At 52.0% G+C, this 15,051-nt stretch overlaps 6 protein-coding genes across 12 annotated transcripts; 3 read left to right on the forward strand and 3 right to left on the reverse strand.

Annotated features, from left to right (window-relative positions):
• The first annotated feature begins 506 nt into the window (after positions 1–506).
• On the forward strand, positions 507–2,230 carry cavin4b (caveolae associated protein 4b). Its single transcript, XM_037279761.1, has 2 exons — positions 507–969; positions 1,517–2,230. The coding sequence occupies exons 1-2, from the start codon at positions 613–615 to the stop codon at positions 2,006–2,008; spliced, it is 849 nt and encodes a 282-aa protein (XP_037135656.1). The 5' UTR covers positions 507–612; the 3' UTR covers positions 2,009–2,230.
• Position 2,231: 1 nt separating this feature from the next.
• hus1 (HUS1 checkpoint clamp component) lies at positions 2,232–4,330 on the reverse strand. Of its 2 annotated transcripts, none has more exons than XM_037279759.1 (8): positions 4,108–4,330; positions 3,750–3,877; positions 3,502–3,678; positions 3,304–3,411; positions 3,165–3,239; positions 2,993–3,092; positions 2,770–2,909; positions 2,232–2,698 (listed from the first exon to the last, which is right to left on the reverse strand). In XM_037279759.1, exons 1-8 carry the CDS (start codon positions 4,157–4,159, stop codon positions 2,522–2,524), a joined length of 957 nt encoding a protein of 318 aa, XP_037135654.1. In that variant the 5' UTR covers positions 4,160–4,330; the 3' UTR covers positions 2,232–2,521. The 2 variants fall into 2 exon arrangements, with proteins under 2 accessions (XP_037135654.1, XP_037135655.1); XM_037279760.1 differs by having other exon boundaries at positions 2,793–2,909; positions 4,108–4,323.
• A 273-nt stretch (positions 4,331–4,603) lies between these two features.
• On the reverse strand, positions 4,604–10,349 carry dipk1c (divergent protein kinase domain 1C). 4 transcript variants are annotated; one of them, XM_037279632.1, is made up of 9 exons: positions 10,214–10,349; positions 6,722–6,906; positions 6,231–6,434; positions 6,106–6,162; positions 5,852–6,021; positions 5,480–5,780; positions 5,192–5,356; positions 4,989–5,063; positions 4,604–4,914 (listed from the first exon to the last, which is right to left on the reverse strand). In XM_037279632.1, the coding sequence occupies exons 2-9, from the start codon at positions 6,875–6,877 to the stop codon at positions 4,771–4,773; spliced, it is 1,272 nt and encodes a 423-aa protein (XP_037135527.1). In that variant the 5' UTR covers positions 6,878–6,906; positions 10,214–10,349; the 3' UTR covers positions 4,604–4,770. The 4 variants fall into 4 exon arrangements, with proteins under 4 accessions (XP_037135527.1, XP_037135525.1, XP_037135524.1 ...); XM_037279630.1 differs by lacking the exon at positions 10,214–10,349 and adding an exon at positions 7,249–7,326 and having other exon boundaries at positions 6,106–6,159; positions 6,722–7,175; XM_037279629.1 differs by lacking the exon at positions 10,214–10,349 and adding an exon at positions 7,249–7,326 and having other exon boundaries at positions 6,722–7,175.
• On the forward strand, positions 8,876–11,010 carry LOC119139179 (cytochrome b5). Of its 2 annotated transcripts, none has more exons than XM_037279638.1 (5): positions 8,876–9,028; positions 9,773–9,901; positions 10,008–10,037; positions 10,101–10,135; positions 10,229–11,010. In XM_037279638.1, the coding sequence occupies exons 1-5, from the start codon at positions 8,909–8,911 to the stop codon at positions 10,317–10,319; spliced, it is 405 nt and encodes a 134-aa protein (XP_037135533.1). In that variant the 5' UTR covers positions 8,876–8,908; the 3' UTR covers positions 10,320–11,010. The 2 variants fall into 2 exon arrangements, with proteins under 2 accessions (XP_037135533.1, XP_037135534.1); XM_037279639.1 differs by having other exon boundaries at positions 10,232–11,010.
• On the reverse strand, positions 10,351–15,040 carry LOC119139180 (LYR motif-containing protein 4B). 2 transcript variants are annotated; one of them, XR_005101312.1, is made up of 4 exons: positions 14,895–15,040; positions 13,932–14,052; positions 13,332–13,505; positions 10,351–10,487 (listed from the first exon to the last, which is right to left on the reverse strand). XR_005101312.1 is itself a non-coding variant. In XM_037279641.1 (3 exons), the coding sequence occupies exons 1-3, from the start codon at positions 14,978–14,980 to the stop codon at positions 13,452–13,454; spliced, it is 261 nt and encodes an 86-aa protein (XP_037135536.1). In that variant the 5' UTR covers positions 14,981–15,040; the 3' UTR covers positions 13,328–13,451. The 2 variants fall into 2 exon arrangements, 1 of the variants encoding a protein (XP_037135536.1); XM_037279641.1 differs by lacking the exon at positions 10,351–10,487 and having other exon boundaries at positions 13,328–13,505.
• On the forward strand, positions 11,386–12,740 carry ppp1r3g (protein phosphatase 1 regulatory subunit 3G). The gene has a single exon (XM_037279636.1). The coding sequence runs from the start codon at positions 11,705–11,707 to the stop codon at positions 12,515–12,517; it is 813 nt and encodes a 270-aa protein (XP_037135531.1). The 5' UTR covers positions 11,386–11,704; the 3' UTR covers positions 12,518–12,740.
• Positions 15,041–15,051: the final 11 nt, after the last annotated feature.

Below are 15,051 nucleotides of genomic sequence, written 5' to 3' on the forward strand. Positions count from 1 at the left end.
CAGCCCCTCCCCTCCGGCTGTCTCCTCATGCTCAACATTCCCTTGGGATTCATCTTGGTATTCTTCATCTTCTTGTGTTTGACAACTTTCCCATCCATTCACCAAGGGGGAGTGTTGGGTGTTAGCAGGGTAAAGGTGGCGCTGATAGACAGATCCAGAAAGGCTTTCCACAAGGGGGGTACTGCATATTTTTCCACCTCAATGAGTGGTCATGATGTGCTTTTAAATTTGAAAAACAAAAACACAGAAGAAAACATTGGGGGGAAATTGCCGAGGCCATGTCAAAAAGCAAGTGACATTCAACTCCGGCAATACGCTGAGTCAGTGCCACGTTTGTGATGGATTGCCGCTTTTTGACCAGGTGGTGAAAGGCAGTTTACTGATTAAGAAAAACACTTTTCTAGTCTTTAACCAGAGCAAAAAGGTATCAAGCACGACCTCATCCCTCTTGTTTGAAAGCCGACTTTGTCATTTCCTGTTCTGTTCTTAGATTCGCCCCCCCTCCCACCTACTTAACACCCTCGGGTGGAGTCTGCCAGCACGCGTCTGTCCCACTGCTCTTCCCCGTCTTCTCCTCTTGCCAGTTTGCGACTGCGAGCGAGCAGAGGCAGGATGGCGGACAGCTCGGTGTGTGGCGGCGGGGAGGACGCGGCGGTCGTGACGTCTCTGCTGGAGCGCGTTGCCGGCCTGATGGAGGGCGTGCAGGCGACGCAGCAGCGCATGGAGGAGCGACAGCTGGAGGTGGAGAGCGCCGTCCGTGCCATCCAGGCCAGCGTGGCCAAGTTGGCCGCCGAGCAGTCCGGCGCCGTCGGCGGCCTGGAGAAACTCCTGGAGAAGACCTGTAAGGTCAGCAGGCACATCAAGGACGTGCGCGTGCGCTTGGAGAACCAGAATCTGCGCGTAAAGAAGGTGGAGGCCACGCAGGGGGACCTCCTGGCTAAGAACAAGTTCCGAGTGGTCATCTACCAGGTGAGCGACAAGCGGGCGGCCTTGCTCAACATTCGTAAGCGCGTCAAAGTGTCCTTAAGCTTTATAGTGAATTTTGGCCTCAAGCTATCATGACAAACAATGGCACATAGCGGCAAACAAGCCAACTGAATCGAATGAATCGTCTCAACGTGGCGGAAGCGCACGAGTCGAAGAGAAGACCTCGCGGGTCAGAGGTGGTCCAATGGCCTGCTGACCCCTCGCATGAAGCGTCGTCATCCATGCTAAGGAAAAACCTCTTATGCGCTTGGTTCGCTGGCAGCACAGCAGTAACCCGATCGCAGCGTGCGATATGTTTAGCCGCTCGCCGCAGCGCGCTGAGCTCTGCCAACAGCTGCCGCTCGCTATTTAGGGAGGCGGGATCAAGATGGTGCGCACGTCACCTGACACGCCAGCGTCTCCAATTTAAGCTCAAACCTGTTTTAAAAAGCCCAAAACAAGTTTGGGTTTAAATCGCAAACCTCATTGCAATCTCCAAGAGGAAAGTGTGCAAACTTTTTTTTAAAGTGTTCTCATTGTGACGTCTCAGGGCGAGCAGGAAGTGCGAGCGGCAACGCCGGGCAACGACGCAGGCGATGAGGAGTCAAACAAGTTGGAGCTTCCTCCGGATTCGGACGAGGAGTACATGGTGGTGGAGGAGGCTGACTCGGCGGCGGCACGTCCCAAGAATAAGACAGGCCTGACTCGCATGGAGAGCCTGAAGGCCACCTTCTCGCGGGACAACATGAGCCGGACGCGAGACAGCCTGGGCAGCAAAGTCAACAAATTAGGCGAGCGCATCGTGACGGCCGAGCGGCGCCAGAAGATCCGCCAGTCGGGCGAGCGCATCAAGGAGACCCTGGCCAAGAACGTCCTGAAGAAAGAGAGGACAGTGGCCGAGGGCCAGGAGGGGGCCGACCCTGCCGCTGATGGGGGCGCCGCCGCCGCACCCGTGCCGCCGCCCAAGGGCCGGCGGGGCGTCCCGGACGAGCCACGCCCGGAAGGCGAGGTGCACGTGTACGACATGAAGCAGCTGTCGTAGCGCCCACCCGCCGGCCGGCCAAGGATGCCTTGGGCAGAAGAGCTCATGCTGGACAGTCTTTATAGCCAATCAGCTTGCGTGTTGACATTGACGAGAACTCTTTTATGTTTTGCATGTAGGGGACCGGGAACAAGATGGCGGCGGCGTTTGCTTGGTGTAGCGACTTGAGTTGAGCGAGAATGTGATTTTGGCAAATAAATTGCACCCGCAAGCAACAACGAGCTCAACTTGTTTTGGCTTTTATTGACCTTTCATCACTATGTCTTCTCAGCGTTAGCATGGCGCTAAAGCTAGCCACGGAATCACCAAACAACACAACTGACTGAGATAGGCAAACAACTTTTTTCATTTAAACTTTTCCACATAAAGACAATTTGGGAAAAACAGCAGCTAATAATGCATTGGTACGGCAAATGGACGGGAAGATACGACACTTAGCTGGGGGCGGGACTTGGTGACTGCGTATGCATCCATCTTGCATAAAAAGCAACTTGGAAGTGAGACAAGCTGCGTTCATGTGGTCCTACCTGCTGAGGACGCTGATGTTGCGACGTACGTTTTGGTGCCCTCAAAGGGTTTCAATTTGTCGAAGTTGTTTTTTCGTCGGCTAGGCCACGCCGGGAATGAAGTACTGCAGAGACACGTCCTGGTGGAGCAGGTAGAGGTGGAGCACCCTCTGGTGGACGATGTCTGCAGGACAGACAACGTGCCCGTTGTGACTGTGCAGGTGCCATCGAGGCAAACAAAATGACAACACTTCCGCTCGGATGATGGCTGCACTTACTGCATATGGCTTTGCTTGGGTTGACCTGCTGACCGATCAGGAACTGCTGCAGCTTCCTGATGTCCACGCGCACCTGTGCCATGGCGTCGACGTCCCAAGACCGCCGCGATGCGTCGTCTTGGGAGGCGTCGTCACATGCCGGGCCAAGAAAGGAAAGTCGGGTCAGGTGACCTCAGATGGAGTCCCATTGACAGTTTTACCCCATTGAGGATTTCCCAGGTCTTTGAAGTGAGTGGTGACGGACACAAGGTCCGTCTCGATCTTCAGGGTCATCTCGCCGCTCAGGTTAGCCTCCACCTCCTGACGCACACAAACAGGCTCAGTAAGAAAGCCGTTGGGTGCAGCAGTAGTGCTGATGTTATTCCTTCGCACCAGGAAGTTGGAGAGGTTCTTCATCCTGTCCACCACGTTCTTCAAGGTCTTGAAAGGCGGCAGGAAGATGCTCACCTGACAAACACGTCATGCCACATCACACAGGACTCCAACCAATGGCGGTCTGGCGCACACTTACATCAAAGTTGGGAACATTGGGCTCTTTGAACTCGTGCCACAGGCGTCGAGGGACGACGTTTACGGGGACGTCGTGCGTCACTACGCGGCTGATGCTGGACATGGTTGGCTGCATGGGGGGAAGTCACCGTGTCACTGCGTTATGATATTACTACTTGTGGCTAATGCGGAGCACCCTCGTAACATTTTGTTGACTGACCAGCTCAGCGAGGATGGTGAGGCAAGGGCAATGCTTGTTGGTCAGCTTGACTTTGACACTTTTGGCACTGTGGACGGTCTTGAGCGCACGGAAGACGTTCTCCGGTGTCAACTCCAGACAAATTTCGTTGTCCTGGGAGGTCAGGCCCTCCATCTGGTACTCATCAAAGATAGTGGCCTGCGGGGAGGGCGACGCACAGGTGAAAAATAAGACGACAGTGGGATGGGGGGGCGGAGGGGCGCAGCTACCTGGGCCAGCTCGCACCACATGGCCACGCCTCCGTTTGCTACCGAGCCGCAGAGGATGAAAAAAAGATGATCGGGCGTCAAACGCAGTACACATGTCTTGGTCAGCTTGGAAATGGTGCTCACCACTCCTGCAAAATCAAAACATCATTTTCTATTGCTTAACAGAGTCGTCACTTTTCATCTGAGCTTGCAAACCTCTCATGACCAAACCCAGAAACAGGTTTGCGTTTTCAAAGGTATTAATTGTACATAAAAAATAAAGTAGACCGTAACACACCTCAGTCGGGGTCAAAGGTCAAATACATGCGACTCCGATAAGAAGCAAACGAGCATTCGCTCTGAATAGAATGTTTCTTACGAGTGAAATGGTGGAGACAAGCCACGTCGACAATCTTCCCACGAAACTTCATGTCATGTTCACAAAGTCAACTTCAACCAGCGAAAACGTCAACAAAGTGAAGGGACACGATTTACTCCGTCAAGTTGCTTAAGCTTCCCGCCCCCTTCGTTTTTTGGTCCGTCCGCCTCAAAGCTCCGCCGGAAACGGAAACAGTAGCTGAGCGCTACACAGTAGCCCGTCCGACACAATACCAACACGCAAAATAAAATAATATTAATAACAACAACAACAATAATAATAATATAATAATAACAACAACAACAATAATAATAATAATATAATAATAATAAATAATAATAATAATAATAATGTTGTTGTCACGCCGCCAACAGCGTTATTTTACTTGGTGCTCCACTTATTTTTCCCTTTCATTTCAAGTCCAAGTTTCATGAACAATACGAATCACATGCTGTGTTAAAGTTTTTTTAAGAGTTTGATGCAGTGTGAAACACAATGTGACTCATCCTTGATGCTTATTGTACTCTGCATGCAGTCAAGCAGTTTCCACCAGCAAGTAAAAAATCATTCCAGGTGTCAAAAGTTCAAAGCCTTTCTTTAAGAGTTCTCTGGGGTCCTTGCTGCCGTTTTTGTATGTTTTGTATGTTTTTTGCTATCCTCCCGTCATTTGTCTGGCACGCCTCCCTCGTGAAGGAGGCGACTCAGGACATTGAGGAGGCGCCCATGGGCATCCCGCCCTGCTCCTCTCCCTCGTTTATCCGCGTCACCTGACTCAGAGCATTCTTGCACCGCCCTCTGCAGCTCCACCTGCCCCAAGACGGAAGAAAAACATACTGAGTGAGAAGATAACAAGGAGAAGGAGGAGAAGAAGCACAACTCACCTGTAGGGGGAGCCCCGCTTTGGCGCCGAGCAACGTGGGAGAAAACCACAGCCTGAAGATCTTCTGGCAGATTACCTGATAAACGGCGACAACAAGAGCAATATTACTGATGGAAGTTCTGCCCTTAACAATGGTTTCAATTCGATTCCAATTTCATCAAGATGATGCAACGAGCAATTGATGTCGGATGGGCGATTGGCGACCTGCAGGTTGGTGTTGATGCGCTGTCGGCGGCAGCGTCGCGTGCCGAGGTCGCACAACGACATGCAGTCGAAGAAACCGCAGTCATCGTCGCCGCTGCACTTGTGGTCCAGGATCTCCTCCATCTTGGGCTGGAAGAAGGCCATGTCCACGTCAATGGCCACCACCTGATCACATGACACAGCAAAGAAAGACGCAGAGCGCGTCATTAAAGGTGCAGACTAGCGTGTGCTAATTCTTTTCAGCATTTGCACAAGAAGAAGAAGAAGACGAGGAAGAAGAATGCTGACTGTGAGATCCTTCCTGATGGCAAAGTTCTCGGGCTTGACGTCACACAAATGGACTTTGTGCGTGAAGTCGCGTTCAAAGTGTTGCACCATGTCCAGGAAGCTGAGCGCAATGCGGTGGACCTTGTGGCGAACAGCCCACATCCCCCTCCGGTCCGGGCCGCCGAACCCCGCCGCCAGTTCCTGATCCAGGGAGAAGATGTTCTGGTCCCAGGCGTGGCCGGCTGACAGCGACTCCACGGCGTAGAAGTGCCCACATGAGCCCAACACCTTGGACACATGCGCGCTCAGGTCCTGCAGAACTCTAGGCCGAGAGAGATGAAAAAGTTCAAAAGTTGGGCAGGCGGGCGGCCATGGCTTGCAGCGGCGGAGCACCTAAGGAAGGTGTACTCGTCCTGCTGCAGCAGCGACCACAAGGACGTCAGCTCGCCTCTGGAGTAACTCTTGTCAGCGGAGCGCAGATTGACCAGAGAACTGGCTCCTTCCTCTCCTTTGTTGTCATCGTCCTCCTCCTGCTGCTCGGCCAGACCCAGCCAGCTACGCACCTGAGCGTTTAGTCAACATTCGCAGATTTGCCTTTTTATTTTTTATTTTCTTGTTCTAAAGTACTGCTGGTGCGGTCCACGTACCGCCATCGTGGCAGAGAGGAGGACGTCCATAGGAGACGTGTCCTCTGTGGTGTCCTGCTGCCAGAAGACAATAAGCAGACACCTTTAGCGTCGTAGACCCCGTCCTCGTTTTCTTCTTGTCCTACCCGGTAGCCGAGAACTCCGAGGGGCTGGTAGGAGGACAGGTTCTCCAGCTTGGACTTGAGGATGACGGGCCGTCCCCTCCAGTGGACCTCCATCACCTTCTTGCCGCTGCGGTAGTGGAGGCAACGCTTGTACTCCACTAGACCGCGAACGCACAGGTCGGCGCACAAGTTGCCCGTCGCCGAGCCCGCCGCAAAGTCAGCACACTGGAGAAGGAGGAGAGCAGAGAAGCATGACGGTGTTCCAGCCGAAATACGGAACTGATTGTTTTCCGAGCCCTTCCCGGTGGTCCCGACGGGGTCTGCCGCATTCCGTCACTGGGAGGCATAAATATGGAAGCCATTAAGGGCACGCAGAGGACTCCATAAATAGTCTGGAATGTCAAAGACGTGCAGGGACACAGCAGAGGAAGCCGCAGCTGCTGCTCGTGCGCCCTAATTCATCTTTTCTCGTGAAGGGTGTGCAAGCAAAGGCGTCCGTCGGCAGGACTCACCAGGTGGCGCAGGATCGCCTTACTGGCGGCGGCGGTGCAGCCATCGGACGGGAGGTCGGCGCGGAGCAGTGGCGGGAGGTGGCCGAGCAGCAGCCAGGACGCCGAGCATGCCAGCAGCAGCGCCAAGGTCACGCGCCGGCGACCCACGCCAAACATCACGGATTCCCGATGGCGCTTTTTCCACTCTGCAAGAGGGAGGAGAGCCCCGGTCAGAAAATGGAAAAGGAAAACTTGGCCAGACTCGAGCTCGTGTTCAGGAACCATGCGCAAGGCCTCTGGCTCGACGACTTGAACATCTTTGGCGTCATCGCTTTTGGAGATGATCAACTGGGACAGGGAGGTTCTGCAACTCAGTCGGGATCCCCCGGGAAGACAAATGGTGACCGGGAAACGTGTGCTTCCCTTCCAGTGATCCGTGACCCCCGCTGAGGTAATCCGCGACCTGAGGGTTGGTCTTCAACAACATCCCCCAAAGGTCCCTTCGAGTTTGCTTGTCATCAAGCCAAATGGAGAGCGGAAAAGGTTGCCTAGTGCACCAAGTGATGTACTCCGGCTTAAAGAGGAGTTGGGACATTCCACATTTTGCTCTGGTCGGGAAAGTTGCGTCGGCTTGCGATCCTTCCTGCAAAATGAGCAGTGGCCACTTCCTGTTCAGGCCCAGAACATTTGAGAAAGACCGCCCTGTGGTTCTGCCCCCTCCCCAAATACAACTTGGGGATGTCTGAAGATGCGCCCCTAAGTCGGCCTTGACTTTTGCCCTGGGTGCAGACTGTTAGGCTGCCTTGGAATGCTGCAGTCCCGCTTTTGTTTTGCATGTGCATGCTCGGGCACGCCTTGTCCTCACAGCTGTCTTCTTTGTGGCTCTGGGATGCCCCCACATGGCAGGTGGAGGGTTAATGTGTGTGTGTGTCCATGGTGGTGGTCTTGAGGAAGGCCAAGCCCTCATAGTAACACACTAGTGTACCTCCCCCCTCTTGTTACCATGGCAGCCAGCCTTGGCTGAATTAAAGCCTTCCTCCCCACTGACCCTCCCCAAGCGAGCTGTCCTATGGAAAGTTGCCAAGAAACACATTGCAAATGCCCAAGGGCGCTAACAGGCTACAAGCTAACTTGCATTAGTTCAACGACTTGTGCCATCATCATCGCATTTAAAGAAAAGGGCAACACCAGCCCTCAGGGTCACCTTACTTGACTTTAACTGCTGACCAATCCAATCGTTTGTCTGTAGGCAGTCCTGCCGTTGGCCCGTGACCAATCGTGGTGTCTACTGCCTCTCGCCCATTTGGACTGCAGCTGACCCAAAAAAGCACTAGAACAAATGGATCAATATGAATGTGAACACGAATGAACCGAGTCCACATGCGGACAGGAAATCATTTGTGACATCATCTCCAGCCCAGCCTGCGGTCAACAGCAACAAAGCTTGTCTTGCCTGCTTTCTAGCTTCTTCCTTTGAGCCAGAAAAGACAAGAATGCGTGTTGGCGTGTTTGACTCGTCTGTGGTGGTCTGCACAAGCAATTTGATCTCATTTGCTGTTTGCTGCTAACATCTGCTGCTGGCTTGATGACAAACATGTGGACAGCAGCAAACATAAACATGTGTCCACCAAATTGGAAATAATGTGGAACACTCTAAAACTAACAATAACTAAATCACATCATCATCATCAGAAGTTGTCACCTGTTAATACTTAAGCGTGACAAGTGACAGCAAAGTTTTCCTTCCTGCTGTCCTGATTTTTTATCTAATTGCACGTGATGTGATTGACCTTCATAATGTTCCTAAGGGTGGAGCAAGAAAAAGCAAACAGAAATTTTTTTTTCATGTGTTGGGCGTAGGTGACCGTTCACCTCGTCCGCGCGGTGAACGACCAATTAGAGAGCCGATACAGCAGGGGGCGGTGCCCAATAAACATTGGGCGAAAGTTTAAAGTGTTGTGAAGCGCTGAAATGAAACACAACCTTACCGGATACGTTTTTTCACAATTAAAGCATAAAACGTAACTTCTCGCCATTTAAATTTATTTTGAAAGTACTAAGCGGATAATGAGGCGCCATGAGTTGAATTATTGAAAGGCGAGCAGAAAATAGGTGCAACGTGAATGTTGACGTTCGCGAGCAGTTAAACGTTCACAAAGTTAAAGTTTGAGGCGCACCTCCGCCATCAAAGAAGCACAAAGACGCAAGATGACGGCAGAAGACCTCAAATACTTCACGCTTGACGACATCGCCGAGCACAACTCCATCAAGTCTACTTGGATCGTCATACACCATAAGGTCTATGACGTCACCCGGTTTCTGGAGGAGGTGAGCGAGCGCTGACGCAACGCAACACAACGCAACAAAACAACTGGTTATATAACTCCAGAAACACACAGCGAGACTAGTGCAACAACACAACTCCAACTTTCAAAACACAATTACAACATAACAGGAAATTCCAGAAAGCCAACAATTACGACACAGTGACACGGTGCATATGTGACGTCATTTCCGTAGACGGGTAAGTATTCTATCATGTAGTTGTTTGCTCTGTCTTTAGTTAGGATTTTACTCTCCTCATGCATTTGATTATTTGTTAATTATTAATTTTGTTTCACGTACACATGTGAGGGAAATCCATGAACGACAACTCAATATATTAGGTTAATGTGTTACTTGGTAACGTGTTACGGCCTCACTGAACACAAGTACAACTCCAAGATCACAAGGACACAACTACCAACCCTACAGAGACGCAATAATTACAACAAGATAACGGAGAGAACACAACAATTGCAGCTCCAGTGATACAGCTACAAAAACATGACACAACTAGAAAAAGACAACAATTACAAGAACATTGAACACAACTAGACTAATACACAACTACATAAACACAACTGCAGCAAATGGAAGCATTTGCTGAAGGTTGCCATTGGGCGTCTTTCCGGGGTTTTGGAGGTCACGTCAGGCAGCGGCACTCATCATTTGCCTGCATGCGTTTGGATAAGCGTTATCAAAGCCAGCGTTTTTACGAGGCGTTCAAGGTCCAGGTGTGTGCGTTGGCAGCACCCGGGCGGCGAGGAGGTCCTAAGGGAGCACGCAGGCGGGGACGCCACCGAGAGCTTCGAGGATGTCGGACACTCCACCGACGCCCGCGCCGTCGCCCAGCAGATGCTCGTTGGAGAACTGCACCCGGTATGCCGCCCGCGGATGCCTCCGACTGACCGTACACGTGTGTCGAGGACACTCATGTGATTTTGCACTTTGTCTTGTGTGTCTGTGGATGCGTGCGCCTGTTCAGGACGACAGAGAGGAATTGGCTAAGCCCTCGGTAAGCCCTGTGATGACATCATCATGCATGTCATGATGATGATGAGCTTGCTTTGTTTTCCAGGAAAGTCTGGTGACTACTTTGGAGGAGGAGCCAAGGTACGGACGCACGGACGTACACATGCAGGCACACACACACGCAGGCACACATGCACACACACATACACATAAACAAACCTGTTTTGTTGTCAGCAGCTGGTTACCCAACTGGCTGATTCCGCTGGCGGCGGCAGCCATCGTCACCCTGGTGTATCGCATGTACGTGGCCGAAAGCGAGCTGTGATATCACCGTGTGACGTCATGCCGCCGCAGGCTGCTGCCGTGGGACCAAGGGATGGATGCAATTTGCTCTTGATATTGTCTGTGATGTCACACTTGAAATGGTGCAGGAGGCGTGGCCTCTTTCCCACTGGCTCCAACGTGGCCACCGTGACGCTGGAACGAGTCAACGCTGCAATCACAAGAAATGAAATCATTTAGGCACGCACAATCTTTCCAGGCTTTCCAAATTTGGATTTGTAGCTTTTGCACGGACGTGCACTTGACAGCAAGCAACATTTGGATTGGCGTTGAGTCGAAGGAAAGTTATTATTGCGCCCTCTTGTGGAAGAGTAAAAATCAATATCGCATTGTTAAACTTATGATTTTTTTTTTTATCCGACTGGACGGGAGTGAATTAAATTCGCCACCAAGTGGCGCCATTTCATTTCAGTACAGTCGCCTTGGCAATCTTTTGTCTCCACGTGGTTGAATATGAATCAATGTTGGTGTGACGTCAGTGTTGATTTGTAGTGACGCACTAGAGGGACCGTTATGTAAACAGACGGCTAGATGTTTACCTTCAACTTGATTGACGTCACCTGACATGTTTGCGGTGGAGGAAATAAGCTACATATCCATCACATAAATGCGCTCCAAATACAATGTTATGATCTGCCTTTCTAAATAAACTAAATGTTAATTTTTTTCCACCACTGCTGTGACCTTTTTCACCGTTTTGACACTGTTCATTCAACAATTTTAACGTTTTAAAATTAAATGTCTTCCTTCCATAAGTTTGTTTTCCATACCAACTACTAAAAAAATCCACCTAATTGGACAGCAAATAGACGCATGTTGTGGTATGACGTCAATGGTTGCCGAGTGCTTCAGGAAACGGTCCAATTTCACTTCATGGCCAGTCCTTCGGGTCTGAAGAGCTGTGGGCATGTCGATACTGAAATCACGCCTGCTCAGCTGTCAAACAGCCCTTCAATGGAAAAAAGCGTCTTTGGGCGGATGTCAACCAAAAAAGGTTGCGTCTGCGTCGCCGTATCGGCGCATCCACGGCTAGTGTGCCCGGCTATGACGGCACGACAGTCGTTTTCTTTTCGCCAGTCCTCGTGAAATGTTACATGCAGTGGGATGCCCTGCAAGACCTTTACTCAAGTCACATAGGTGAGTGACTTTCTGTAAACTCTCAAGTCCTGCTTTCAGGTGAAGGCGCTCGTGTGTCCATTGTGTGCACGCTTAGTACGTTGCTTGCGTGACAGCAGGTGCGCAGTGGGGGGGCTTTGAGGGGGAGGTCAATGGGGGGCGTCCCCTCCCCTATACAAGCAGGCCCCAGCGCGGACTCTGACCGGCAGCTGCTGTAGCAGCGCATTGAGGACTGGCCTGGCAGGCTGCGTAATGTCCTGGTCTGGATCAGCGCCGCCGCTCCAGGCCGGGATGGCCCGCGAGGACGAACGCGACCCGGACCCGGACCCCGATCAGGACGACCAACTGGACGACGAGCAGGACGCGCGGCAACTGGAGCGGCGCATGAACGAGAGGCGGCGGGCCCGCTCACTGCCCGCCTGCCCGACTTCGTTGCTGCTGGCCGCCGTGTCTGGTAGTGAGCGGCGCAAGCGGGTCCAGTTCGCCGACTCGCTTGGTCTGAGTTTGGCCAGCGTCAAACACTTCAGCGCGCTCGACGAGCCCCGAGTGCCCACCAAGGTGTTCTCCAGACACACCGGGCGGCCGGCGGCGGGGGGGCGCTTCCCAGACCCGGACCCAGACGCAGCAGGGGGAGGGCGCCTTGTCCCCTGCTTCTCCGAGCCCGCGGACCAGGACTCTCGGCTTCGGATGCTGCGCGTGTGCCTGGAGCGGGTGTCCGTCACGCACTACGACGTGCGCGGCAGCGTGCGTGTGCTGAACGGGAGCGTGCGCGGGGAGGTGGGCGTGCGCTACACATTCAACGAGTGGCTGTCCCACGTGGACGCGCAGGCCCTGCTCTTGGACGCCCAGCTTCCGGGCGGCGTGGGCGCGCGCTACGGCTTCACCGTCTACACGCCCCCTGCGATGGAGGCTGGGGCGGCCGTACACCTGGCCGTGTACTTCCGCTCCGACCAGGGTGACTTCTGGGACAACAACGACGGCCGAAACTACACGCTCCGCTACCGCACCGGCCGCGAGCGTGCGCCCGCTATGCCGCCGCCGCCCCCCGAACCGCAGGACCGTTGAGCGCGCAACGGGAAGTGACGTAATCGCACCACCCCACACGCTTTGAGCACATTTTAACTTCTTCAAAGACCTAACACACCTGCTGTCACGCTCACTGTTTGGTGACTTTCGTACATCATTTAAAGGAAATGAAAAGACTCTCTCCAATTAAGAGACCTAGAATGCACATGCTTCCTGCTGTTGTGGTTTACTGTTAAACTGACCCATAAAACTTAAGACAATAGAACTTGTCTGCCTCTTCTTATGCGCATTGCGCTGCATGTTTGCCAGGAGAGCTCGGTGCTCCTGCGCATGCTATGGCGCAACCAGGTACTTACTACACTGAAGGTGTCTAATTCCAAAGTCCAATTTGCCGGATAACCCTAAAAACCCATCAAAACCAATCACTCTAAAGTCTTGAGTCGGACCAGTGACATCACCAATGACTCAGCGTTCACAGCAGGTTGTTAAAAGGACAATTAAGGTTTTGTCCAGCAGGGAGAGTTATGCGCAACCTTTTGGCGAGGCTTCATGTGACACAGTGGTATTGGTGCTTAACACGTTCAAAGGACAACCCCCACAATCAGGTCAGGTTTGTGTGTTTGTGAGGAGGCAGATCGTTGTCCCGAGTCCTAAAACAACACAGTGTTCTATTATTAGCCTGTCAGCTAGCTGCACAGTCACCGCTTCACCTTCGCCCTGCTAACATCACTGACATCTGACCCCAACCACTTCCACCTGAGCCGTCCACCGATCCCTCCCCACAGCATCTACGTGGGATGCCAATAAAATGAGCAGTGGCTGAAAAAGCTTTCATTCCATTTTTATAACATACCGTTTTTATTTGAGTTTCGTGATGAAACATCCAAAGAGTGCATAACCTCCCATGATGCCCCGCCCACCTCACAAGCTGGAAGCTGATTGGCCGATGTGATGTGACTTCCTCCTCTTGCTACTACTCGAACTCCACCACAGTCTTCTGGGCCTGGAACATAGCGCCCACGGCCACCTGCGCAGACGCACACACGCGCAATAGCGTTACATGCCAATCTCAACGACATCGCTCGAACGATCACGTGACCAGTCTCCTTCATCATGACCGTCGCACGCACAGGACAGGCAGTGAATGTTGATTTACTTCAGCCTTACTTGCTTATGATGCAACACTCTCTGTTGGCTGTCACTATGTGTGTGCGCGTTCTTGATTGATGTTTGCGCTTTTGCGCAAACAAGATCGAAGTATTTACTCCCTTCCCCCGACCACCAAAACAAACGGGAACTGAGTGGGGGGTCGCGACCCTTAACACAGGGTTTCGGCTTCCCAAAAGCTCAAAGTTCATTAGCGAGGGCAGAGTTTGGTTCTGGTTTGTTGATGGCAGACATACACGCGAGCAAACACGCACACAGCCACCCGCCCAGTGTGTGCATGCGTTACCTGTCTCTGTATCATGGCCAGTGACTGGCGGCCCTCCAGCATCAGCCTCTCCACCAACTTTGGCTCATTCACATTCTTGTTGACCCTGAAAGCGTCGCGTACACGCCGCACTGCGTATTTCCTGAAACAAAAACTCATTATGTGGAGGATTCTATTTGTATTATTATGATTCTTTACATTTGAACTTCCTAAAGACCAATTGTCCTTAGTTGAATTTGCTCTGTGATCACGCTCGTAATGAAGCCACAAGTGAAAGTGCGGCACAGCTGGCAGATGTTCAGTGACCTTGACAAACTCCACTTCTTCCTCTTCTTGTCGCAGGCGCAGCTCATTGAGCATTCGAGAGAGCGCCAGTAAAGCAATGACGGATCCGTTTTACGAGGCGTCGTTAAACACGAGCGCACGCAAGGACATGATGGAGAGATGAGGAGACAACGGCTTTTATTATTAGGACGGGATGGAGGGAGGACGAGAACAAGGAAGGCAATGAAGGGAAGCGGGCAAGGAGGACGAAAGAGACTGTTGCAGATGGCGGAGAAGCTGGAATGAAAGATTGACACTTGTGGTCTGACAGCACAATCCACAACTTATTGATCATTAAATGAACCGACAACTATTTCGATGAGCCATGAATCATTTAGTGGCTAAAAGTGCCTGACTGCGCTCCACTGGGAGTCGAGCTTGAAGCAGCCTCACAAGTATACTGATGTATTGGCATCAATTAGAAGTCGCTTTCACTTTCTCACTCACTCAATACTGTTTTGACTCTACATGTATGTGGACTGAGTAAAAAAAAAAAAGCATCTTCTCTTGTCTCCGCTGTCTGCCAGCCAATCACAGTGGCGTCTGATGCAAACACCGAGAAGCTACATTAGCACATAGAACGCCGCTGGCTGACAGACAGATCAAAATGACGCAGCAGAAGCTTCGACGGAGTTGGCAGGACGCACGCGCATGTCTTACCTGTAATTGTATGAAGGGAATTTAAAACTTTCTCTTAAGAGCATCCTGTACAAAGAGATCACCTGCGCTCTTGCGGGCGCCGCCATCACGTTGCTAGGCTTACGGCTACAAGATTCAGCCAACAGGCATTAGGACCCCACTGATAAGCGTGCCCAAA

The sequence above is a fragment of the Syngnathus acus genome, chromosome 20, assembly GCF_901709675.1.
Source record: "Syngnathus acus chromosome 20, fSynAcu1.2, whole genome shotgun sequence".
Lineage (NCBI taxonomy): Eukaryota > Metazoa > Chordata > Actinopteri > Syngnathiformes > Syngnathidae > Syngnathus > Syngnathus acus.